We start from the raw sequence: 11,941 nt of genomic DNA, 5'->3' as shown, positions 1-11,941 counted from the left end.
AACATTATTAATATTAAGATTAAGAATAATAAGTTTTGCCTATAGCAAAATACTTCCTAATAACTCTGTATTTTATAAAGGTGTTAGTATTTTAACCTGTCTAGCACACATCAGGGTTGTGTTCATTCTTTCTGCAGCTACACACAAATCCAGATTCATTTCTTTCATGGTCTTATGTTTAAAATGGTCCTCACTTTACATGTGCACCTAACATTTTTGTTGCTCTTCATGCAGCATTTTAATGCTGTAGCTGGTCACATAAAGTTTAAAAATGTTATGTGGTATTGGTCTGTTGAAACACTTAAAGTCATTATATTTCATTAAGCGGTGATGCAGCAATTTATCAACCCAACACTGGAACTAGCATGACACCGATGGCATTGGTTGGATGTTTATTTATTTTTTATTTATCAATGCAGTGCCCACATGCAGTTTGGTCAGTAATAGAACAAAATGTATTCTCTTTCAAGACAGTATGATAATGGACTGAAAGATTTTAATAGTTATTTATTATAATAATTTCTTTGTTTACACAACAGGGATTAATAGCAACATAAAAAAATAAACAAAAATCAGCGGTATAAGCATCAGCTATCAGACAACGTCTTATTTAAAACATACATATTAGCCAACAATTTCACTATTCCAATATTTAAATGGACATGAATCTGAATAATAAGAAATGGTTTTTGTAATCCCAAATTTAGGAAGCTCATATGTGTTTCTGCCTTGTAATTAATTAGTGTGAAGTTATCATATAAATGTACTCGAGTAAAAAGTAAATTATTCTACTCTGAAATTTTAACTAAAAACAGTCAAGTAAAATAAAAGTGCCTGAAATGATACAGAAAAGAAGTAATTGAGTAAATGCCTCTAGTTACTTTTCAATGCATGTACTGCATCATATATATGTCAATAGCTTAAGATGACAATTATTCATACAATGCAATGTGCTACAGAGTCATTCATTTAAAACTGTTAATGTCAATATTTATTGCACTTTGATTACATTACAATAATGGTTAAAGCACATCATTATGGGTGACATTCATTGTACTCTCGCTGTGTCATATTCCCTCTGTAGCAAAGGAGTGCTATGAAACTCATGTAATAAATATAGTATAAATGTGGGGTGTGGAAAAAGACTAAAAATATGCACAAACATTACTTATGTTAAGATACTGAGAGTTAGGAATGCTTTATGTTACACGGCACACCTAAAAAACAGTGTATATGTTTTTTGTCTGACTCGGAAAGAAATTATTGGTTGTGTTTTACTAAAAAATAAAAAATAAATAAATAAAAGCATTTGTTTGTAAACCAACATATGGATCCTGCCTGTAGAGCTTGCATAAGGCACCTTGATCTGCTCGGCATTGCTTCATTGGTTCAAAGGTTTAATCCTAAACTCTTAACATAGTTTAATTGTTTGTGTTATATGTTATTAAAGAATATATTTTTATGTATTTATTTTTATTATTTGTATGTAATTCTGGGACACATTGCTTTACCAGGTACATAGTCTGGGTAGTCAGACATTTACAGGTCATCATATCAAAATGTATTTTTGTAACATGGCCACATTTTACAAGATTTAAAACTCTTTTTAAAAATTTGTATGGTTTTTGGTGCTTTTACTATACATTTTATACTATGTTTACAAACAACAGTCTTAGAACAACAGTCCCAAAGTCTTCTCTTGACAGCACTTCTATATCTCTGGCAGGAGCTAGAAATGAAAGCTACTTTTAAATCATATCAGTTTGCGCAGATGACTCATTCTGGAAGAAAGATGAAGTGAGTTTCTACAACAACTGTACAAATGGATAATTGTACAGAGACAAGACTCGTGTTTGACAGTAAACTGACATCTCTGTAATTAAGCAACTGCAAGAGTTTGACTCGTAGACACTATCATCGACATCGACTCAACCAAAACCAAGATATACAAGGTAGTTGCACTGTGTTCACTAGATAGGTTTATATTACTCCATAGCTAAAGTTTTTAGGATCTGTCGCATGACTTCATTTCATATTCAGTTTTGAAGTTTTGACGGACGCCTCTAAAAAGTAACAAACTCCAGGGATGTCGTCTGGAAAGTTGGCCGGAAGCTCCTGTCTGCTCCTGGGAACAAACACGAACTCTGGTCGACCCTTCAGCAATCTGGGACAAAGAGCACACAGATAAAAGATGGATCTCAAAACAACGTGGCGAATTATTTGACACAAGAGGAAACACAGTGCTCATCCAAATGTTAAGTTTCCTGTCAAGAGCACTTTGGGTTTTTTGTTATCTGCAACAACCACTTGTGGAAACAAATTATACTGTGCAGAAAGCGAGGTATGCAATTTTATTTTGGGGGTTCTGCCTGAATAGGTTTACTTTGAACAGTTATTGTTCTGTTCTGAAAGGCTTTTCTTTAGCTCCAGTAATAGCTAGTCTGCTCTGATTGGTCAGTCTGTCTCATAAAAATGAGGCAGCGGTCACCTGTCATAAGTCTATGAGTAGCAGCGTGGCCCTGTAAGAGCTGCCAGCAAGGTAGCGGGTCAGTCTTTTTGTTTGTGGGTCTGTCTGTAGGAGGGAATTGTCATTGTGTTACCTGGTGATGTAGATAAATCACAGCAGAACTGTCTAGATGATAAACAAGACATTTCAAGCAGTTAAAGGGTAGCATTTTCAGTAGTAGATAACACCTCCTTTTGGGATGGACTTACTTGAACCTGCAAAGCTTTTACATGCACAAATACATAATATGGGCACTTTAACATACAATATTTAGCTTGATGGAAAGTTGTTTTTGAAGCTTATTTTTCAGATTATATATTTTGAGACAGTGACATGTGACTATGAGCTACATTTCTTGTTCCCAAGTTGCAGAGTTACATCACCTGTGGGTTGTGGGGCTGATGTTGATTTTTCTAGGTTGGCTGCACGATTCAAACTTGTTGGCCAATGTGACATTGTTCCCAAAAAGGCAGTAGCGAGGCATCTTAACCCCAACTACACCAGCGAGTACTGAACCGGTGTGGAGGCCGATACGCATCTAGGAAGAAAATGAGATGTTTTAGTTCAAGTTTCAGCTTGTCTTGTCTTACACATGCACGCAGTTGTGTGCACAATGACACCCATTCCTGAAATTATTCTCATGCTGCTATGCTCATCACCTATGGTGAAAGTAACATCTGAATGCAGAAACAAATGTTGAGACCTACCAAGAAACCAATTTAATTTTAATTAAATTAAAGTGAGATTTACAAATATTGGTAGATGGGGATTAGGGCCCCTGAAAGAGAAAAAATATATATATATATATATATATATATATATATATATATATATATATATATATATATATATATATATATATATATATATATATATATAGAGAGAGAGAGAGAGAGAGAGAGAGAGAGAGAGAGAGAGAGAGAGAGATGGATGTATGCATTCATTATGGGATCATGATTTGTTTTCTCTGACTTCTTCCTTTTTGAAAAATTTTGACATGAAAAAGTAAGAAATCTGACATTAAAGTCAGAGAAAGGTTAGAAAAAAAATCTAATTCGTCAGCATTAAATTTTCTCAATATTATATGGGTATAGTTTTGCTACAGAATAATGTTTTGGTGTTTTCAGAGGGATTAAAACCTTCCCAAGTAACCACTGAGGAAACATCCTGAATGGCATTTCTGGCATTCATGGAAGTTAATGACATGACTTTACACATGTTTGGTTTGGCTGATTCTGACAGCTGTTAGGCCAATTATATTCAAATAGGACTTTTTAAGGCAAAAACACCACATAGTTTTATCATCATCAGACATGCATGATTACATATCAGAGTATTAAGTCAAATATCTAAGACAGCTCACTTTTTATGAATACAATTCTTTCTGTGTAATACAGTCTGTGCTGTAATGTGTCGTGCAGTTTGTAACATCTTATGAAGAGTACAAATTAAGTAATACTTAACTTATTTTATTTCGGATATTTAATACATAAATTAATGCAGAATGAATCTTGAATCAATGCCATTCGATCAAGATATGTATCTATTTAGGTTTTTAGTTCAAGGTCAATAGAGCTAATCAGTTAAGGATGAATAATTCACATTTACTTCTTCAGTAATTTAATATGCAACCAAATTAGCTGGATTAGCTGAAATCTGAGGCTATTCAATTAATAATGCATTTACACAATATATAGAAATACATTACCTATTACCTGTTTTTTCATGCTTTGTAGCATATCCAGACGAAACACATGAATACACTTTTCTGTTATAGAAATCAAGCTAGCTTGATACATAAACTCCTTCTGTAAAGTACGTGAAAATTCTAAATAATTAAAGATGTTACACTTTCCTTTTGTGATTCAGATTCTTGTTTTGATAGGTTAGACTCATGTTGAAAAAACCCTATATTGTCTGACTCACTGATACAGTTACAGTAGTGGCTGTCAATGTCATTGTTCATTAATTGTGCCAAGTTCTCTGCAGATAAGGACGATTACTGGAAAGCCACGAGTAAAAGTGACAACAGTGTAAAAGTGCAGGAAGCCATTAAAGCATTACTTACTGTGTGAAATCATTATCTGCTTTATTTTCAAATTATGATAAACATTGTTTTGTAACAGCAACAACATAGCAATAGTTCTCTTTTTCTTGTTCTGAAAACTCTTCAAATAAAAACACTCTGACACTGTTGGAAGTTACATAATCTGATTGAATAAAGAGTTGTACAGTAATTAGTGCTTGGCCCTCACCTGTATTGGTTCTCCCGTTGGCGTCATAACATCATTTGAAAGCTCCATCATCTTTAAAGCCATGAGTGCAATTTGAACAGCATGAGTGTCACTCTCCCTGTGCAAGCCACCAGCTACACAGTATGCATCACCAATGGTCTCCACCTGAATAAACCGGAAGATTGTTAAAATTATTTCTACAAAGACAAATATAAAACAGCATACAATGTTTTAGGTGCTTTTTATGTCTTCTCCTACTCAAAGTCAAGAGCTTTATTCTGCATTTAAAGTGGCACATCACGTTTATGCTATGAGCCGCGACATTGGTGCGTACTATTATATGTTGACCTGAAGCCATCTATTGTAGCACTAACAGTGTGTGTGTGTGTGTGTGTGTGTGTGTGTGTGTGTGCGCGCGCGCGCGCGCGCGTGTGTGTGTTTATCTATGTGTAAGCAGGCACGTTTTGTTAAAGCAATAGCTATGTGATAGCTGTGAATGTGTTTAGGTGTGTAGTTTTAAACTTTAAAGATGTGTGTGGTCTGACCCATGAATAATGGGTAAGAAGTAGCAGAAGTAGCCCACCCTTACTTTACTCACCAGTCCTTTCTTTTCATTTCTAATGCATTAGTAAGTGTTTCAATATGAGCCATCTTAATCTGATATATAAATGTGATATTCTTGTAACTTGGTCAATGGTGTTATGGTTGGTGTGATCACATGAAAATATGGACCCTATGTTTTTTTAAATCTGAGACTATGATATTTAACTGTTAAGAATACATTTGACATGAAGGCAATGAGCCTTAGACGGAGTGATAAATGTAATGTAATGGAAATGTATTCATCAAACAGTCTGCAACAATTTGCCTCCATCGTGCAGCAGAAGACAGTCTAAAACAAGTAAGTGTAATAAAACTTAAACTGTAATACTGTACTGCTTTATGAGAAGTTCAGCTTTTTCCCATTCTTCTTCTATTCTGTGTAAAGCTGAACTGGAGAGCACTCGGCTGCTATGTGGCTGGAACAAAGTAAAACTATTTTTAGGCTCACACATGTGGAGTGGAAACAGGGTCCTCAAGGAACCTCTGACTTCCTAGCGTTTTACGAGATATTTGTCAAACGCGCTCCTCTCTCTGTTATGCTTCCACGACAGTTTGATTACATTATCCAGCCTCCCTGCAGATTAGCAGCCTATGCAAGACACTTGGGTAGCTGGTTGAGTTACAGTCCTTTGTACACAAAATTGTATTACTTTGTTCAAAATGTTGTGAAAGCGTTTAATGCATTTGGTAACCTCCTATTTTTATACATATATTTATATATAAATGTATGTATATTATACTTATCCTGGTGGCCCAGGATGTTGCAGAAAGATCTTCAGTAGGCTCTTCTTCTACCAAATGAGTTACAGGGGCAGTCCTTTGTCTTTGAGTCTTGTGTGAATAGTATGTGTATATTATTTTAGTGTATATTACATCTAAGTTATTCAAGCTGCAGGCACAGCTGTATGGTCACGGGGGACACAAAGGTTATGTCCACCTTAATTTACGCGGGAGTTATGAAAAGGATTTTAATAATTTACATAAGACAGAAACTGACTACTTGCACACTTACATTCCTAGCAAGATCAAGTTTACTTACATAAAAATTAATGAACCAACAAATTAATTAATAAAATAACAATTGTTGTTGTGGCTATGCATAACGAAAGAAGTCACTTGCCATCACCAATGTGTGAATGTGTGTGTGAATGGCTGGATGACTGAATGTAGTGTAAAGCGCTTTGGGGTCCATAGGGACTAAGTAAAGCGCTATACAAATACAGGCCATTTACCATTTACCATTTATCTACATGTCTGAAATTTTTGCCATAAAATGTTGCAAAATATTGTGACTTTCTTTAAAGCTGCATTTTTTGTTATTTAAAAAAAATGCTAGGATGTTCAATCTTGATGTTGAGCCTTGCTTAATGTTGTACCATGTCACTTACTTTTCCATAACAAATATGAAAGCTTGACAATGATCCAGCATTGATAACACTTACACCTAAGTGGTTTCCCTACATTTAAGTAAAAATTTAGTTCGCTGTTTATTCTGAATTAATTCTCAGTGCAGACATGAAGCATGTGTGAATGTTCACTGTAAAAAAAAAAAAAATGCTCAGCTCAGCAGTATATATTTACCTACCTTATAAACATCGAGCTCTCCACATTGGTGGTCAAACCTGGTGTATAGCTCATTGAGCATGGTGATCACTTGCATGGGCGTACAGATTGAACAAACAGCTGTGAAGCCCACAATATCAGAGAAGAGCATCGTAACATGGTCAAACTTCTTGGCTTGGACGGTTTCACCCTGCCACAGCTGCTGTGCCACAGTGCCGGGAAAGATCGAGAAGAGGAGATCCACTGTCTTCTTCTTTTCCTCCTCCAGAGCTTGATGTGCATGCTCCAAGGCTGCCTTGGCCTTCCCCAGCCGCTTCTTCAAACCATCCTGTGCTTTGGCCTGCTCGCCAACCAGGACTACATCACGGAGAGCGTTATGAATAGGGATGTCTGACAGATAGAGGCCGCGACCTGTCAGCTCCTCCAGCTTGTCCACGCATGGCGATCCCAAGAACAAGATGGCGTTTGACTCTGAAACGTAAATCATCTGACCTTTAAGGTCCATGTGCTAAAAGGAAAAGAAAAATGATGAGAAACATTTAGAAATGTTTAACAAAATTGTTATTAAAGCTATGAGATCCTTACAACTCAAATATTGTGTAAATTTGTATTGTAGGATGCCATTTTTTTCTTTAAGTACAGATTTCCCACAGCCAAAATGAAAAAAAATATATATATTAGTTTTTTATCCATGGAAACTGTTTTTTCAAATGTATACACAATTCATTCCCTCAAGAGATGTAAATATTCCAGTAAAATAAAATGACAGCTGCATACAGCTGCAATCAGCCACAGTTTTAAACAAAGCTGAAAGGTTTATTTATGTAGGGAATGTAAGCCGGTCAATTGGTCAATCTGTCTCACAGTCAAGACTTCAAGAGATAAAAATGTGGGTTGTTTAAATAACAACCTTTGCTGTTAGTATGGTTTGTGTGTTTTTGTTTGTTTGTCTTTGAAGAGATCTGACACCGTCTTTCAATTTTCCAATTTAATTCATTGTGTCTGAAAATCGCTAAAATTTTTCTCCCCTAAATGACAGCTTATTCTTTATTTTTCATAGACAGACCAGTTTCCCAACAAAAGCACTGAATGCTTGTGATTTCTCAAGTTTTTTTATTCCCTCTACTATAAATTATTAAATATTTGTTTGAATAAATAAACATCAAAATTTGATTTGTGGAGCCTTTTTTCCTTTTTAAACGTATCAGATAATTCAAGTTATGTTAATGTGCCATCTCCACTGACTGGAATAAAAGTAACAAATTGCTGACCCAAGATGCAAGAGGGCGCAAAACTTGCTTGCTCGCCCACTCGTTGATTTCTACCTGTTTTAATTGGACTCAGTTCACTAGCTGTAAATCTGCCACTGGAGGACAAGCGCCGCATGGTATTAAGTGGAAGCATCTTTGAATGAGTTTCATTATAGCATACAACATTTACTCCCGAGTACCTGTCATTGCGACCGATGGCTGTGCACCCTTACAAAAATAGCATGAGCGTGGCTGTGGCTTTGATGGATAAAATGGTTTGACATTTCCTTCTGATCTCCACTGGGGGTATAATGTTGATCTCTACCTCAGGCCGAGTGCAACCAAGTACACCACTAATAAGCTACGATGCTTATAAGCAGCCCATTTTTCCCCCTCTTCTACCCAAGTCCCTTAAACATGTAGGTGATGATGGGAAAATGTTTTCAGCCTCTCTAGTCTATCTAGTCACTGTTCAAGGAATTTCACAGATGTGCCAACATACCTTTCCTGTGTTATCTGTGGTGGCGACTCCATGCTTTATCCGAATGATAAACTGTGCATTTAGCATAGTGAGGATACCCTGAAAGGTACATTTGATCTGGGGGGACACAATAGAGAAGTGGTCTTGGAAGGTACTAAACCGTCTGAGTAAATCCTTCCTGATCAGTCTCTTCCTGAGCCCGTGTCCTACTTGCACCAGAACCAGATCCTGGTCAAGTATCAGATGGAAAGGGAAGATAGTGGAAAAGAGAGAGGTAGGAAGGGTCCCAGCTGAGGTAGCCCGCAAAGGACTGGGGCTCAGATTTTTCGCATCTTTAACTACAACTGTGTACAGGAGGCTGGGCTGCGGGCTGGATTGCAAGATGGTGTCTCTGCCATGTTGGGGGTCCATCAGCACATCCACAGTGGTGTTGTACAACAGGCGGGCAGCAGCTTTGATGACTCCTGGGAAAAAGAGCTCAGTGGTCGTGCAAGGGTTGAAGAAGTAGACAGTAAGCAGGCCCGGATCTTTGTCTAAGCAGAGCACCGAAGGTTCGTTTACACAATCCCCTCTATCCGGGTTGGGCAGCATGCTGCTCTGTTTCAACAAGACATTGAAGCTGTTGAGGAAGTCGTGGAGTGCTCCCCCCACCACCGTCAAAATGTGGCTGTCCTCTTCGTAACACATATTGAAGATCTCCTCACCAAGAGCAATTTTCAAAGCTTCCATCGGGATTCCTGTCAGATACATGAAGAGGATAGGGATCTGATTCACAATCAGTGCTTAAAAAAAACCAAACCATTAGCATGTTTTGGCCAGTAAGATTCAGATTTGTCTTTACCTGTTTTGACAGAATGAATGTTCATCATCTCTAATAAATGCTCTGGTTCACTGCTACAGCTCTGGTGATGTGTACAGGAAATTGCTAGACTGGAAAGTCAACAAATATCAAAGTCAGACACACATAAAAAACACACTTTCAGTAGACAGTCACTGAGATACATCAGACTTTGGCTGGAATTCTCCACAAGATCATTTTAACTATTGATTTTCCTTCTCATCTGTCTATAACATCCCAGACAAAATGGAAAATGTCTGCTATGACTTCCTAGGTGACATTTTTCTACATGCTTCTTTGTCTGAACAAACAGCCAAAGATATTTTTTCCATATTTATATTTCTATATCCACATATATGACGTGTGACCACAAAGACTGCAAAACCTTGCATTTGAGGCTGCGGCAAGGTAACAATCAGCACACATGCATTAACAATGAGGGAAAAAATCACCAAAAATAGTTCCAAATTAATTTTCAGCTAATTGGTTAATGCACTGATCGTTTTAGCTTCTCATCAGACCGTGACCCTGCTGAGAAAAGTATGCATTAGTGTCACTGTGCATGTGACATTTTCTATAGCAGTCTAATGTGCCCTTCATTTGGAAGGGTTTTCTCTTTTTCTCCAGGTATCCATAGCAGCCGTAGTCTCTATCACAACTCTTTGTATCAGTCTCGTAGTGAGCGTGCCAGAAGGTATTTTGTAAGAAATCACACATCTCACCCTCACTATTTTTATCATGAGGAATACATGCTGTGGTGAAAGTTGTGGGATAGACCTATAATTCACAGACTGAGACTGATAGGATGAGCAGTGTTTTTATTGATGTGTTGGTGGCGGCTGAAATTAAAAACACCAGTTACCTTTCAGAGTCCCTGCTGTGATCTGATAGTGTCATCATTCGTTGGAGGGCAATGTGCAGCCTTTCAAACTGTATCACAGAGTGTCCAAAGCAAGTTAAAGGTCAGCGTCTGGCAAGACTTAAACGTCAATTACAGAGGCTCTAATATTTATAGCATTGGATTTATCTGTTTCATTGTCTCAAACGGATACAGGGGCATGGTGTCTATGCGTTAAGTCAAAAAATAAAAACGGTAAAAAAAAATAAATAAATAAAAATAAATAGATGCGACAAATGCAGTAACAGTTGTTTTGTTTTTTGTTTTTGCCACAGGTCTAAGTAAAACACTGCAGAAGATGCATGAGGTGAATGAGAAATGCATTTATAACTCACCTCGGGACATGCCAGTTTTCGGATGCTATCCCCAAGTGTATGCAGGTTAACTTTGGCTCTGCTTGTCTTCTTTCGAGGTACACCCTCACCTGTTTTTCCATGCACGTCCTTGGAAACAGGCAGTAAATCCGCCGTCTCAGTTGAGCGCTCCTCAAAGTCTCCGAGCTCATTATTTTTGGCGCTGGCAGAGAACGGACACTCTCCGGATATCTTCAGCTCTTTCAGCTTGGCGCAGAACATCTTCTCGACTGTAACCTCCTGGCGCTTCTCTCTTATCTAATTTCGGAGGGAGACAGTTGTGGACGAGCAGTTGTGGTCTCTGGGAGAAATTCCATCTTCTGATGTGCTCATTCAGGATGCCTTCCTCCTCTCAACCCGCCGATTCACATGATCAGCACCAAAGCCAGAGACCACATACAATATTTATTGAAAACAGCATGGGCAAATGATGGCAGGGAACTATCATTACCAAAAGCCAATGAGAAACTAGAGGGGGGGGCAAGAGCACTAAGCCAATCCGTGCGCAAGTGGGGATGGTGTAGCCAAGCAACCTATCAGCAATGAGAAATTATTTCCAGACGACTCGTCGCATGCAAAAGATTTTTTTTTTTCACTTTAGCCCGACGGGGAACCATCAAATAAAACTAGTAACCTATAAGGTTAACCACACTTCTGTTATATCCCCGCTATGCGCTGAAGGGTGTTCATTTTACATTTAATTATCTCATATGGCATTAGAAATCTCGCATAGCTCACTCTAACAATGTATTTGTCTCTCGTGCCATGTGCACATATTTAATACATTCCAAAATCTCACCAGTATTTCCTGTACGAACAATCCTACCTATGAGCGCAAACACTCACATCGGCTGTACTCTAATTGTGATAAGGATCAGGCCAATACAGTCAATAGTCTTTTCAAACCAAGCAGCCCATGACTTAGGCCTTCCTAAACATTTTGTATCTTAAAGATGTTGCACAAATTAATTCTTTGAATAGTTTTCTATCCAACATTCAATCAATCAATCAATCAATCAATAACACGATCAGGATCATACATAACGCATTAAAGCTCCTCACCGAGAACATTTTCCACAGCTGTCTTGTCAGATCCTTGAAGAGAATTGAAGCTTGATTCACAAACAGTGCTTTAAAAACCATTTGTACATTTTGTCCAGTAAATTTCTGATTGGTCTGTTTTGACAGAGTGAATGTCACTACTGCAACTCTTAC

General features: G+C 37.6%; 1 protein-coding gene across 1 annotated transcript; it reads right to left on the bottom strand.

Moving 5' to 3' along the window:
- Nucleotides 1–380: 380 nt before the first annotated feature.
- Nucleotides 381–11,164, bottom strand: gucy1a1 (guanylate cyclase 1 soluble subunit alpha 1). The gene is made up of 8 exons (XM_031752142.2): nucleotides 10,709–11,164; nucleotides 10,338–10,405; nucleotides 9,479–9,567; nucleotides 8,659–9,374; nucleotides 6,929–7,414; nucleotides 4,762–4,905; nucleotides 2,890–3,044; nucleotides 381–2,164 (listed from the first exon to the last, which is right to left on the bottom strand). The coding sequence occupies exons 1-8, from the start codon at nucleotides 10,946–10,948 to the stop codon at nucleotides 2,026–2,028; spliced, it is 2,037 nt and encodes a 678-aa protein (XP_031608002.1). The 5' UTR covers nucleotides 10,949–11,164; the 3' UTR covers nucleotides 381–2,025.
- Nucleotides 11,165–11,941: the final 777 nt, after the last annotated feature.

This window comes from Oreochromis aureus, linkage group 6, assembly GCF_013358895.1.
Source record: "Oreochromis aureus strain Israel breed Guangdong linkage group 6, ZZ_aureus, whole genome shotgun sequence".
Lineage (NCBI taxonomy): Eukaryota > Metazoa > Chordata > Actinopteri > Cichliformes > Cichlidae > Oreochromis > Oreochromis aureus.
This window is presented reverse-complemented; position numbering and strand designations above follow the sequence as displayed.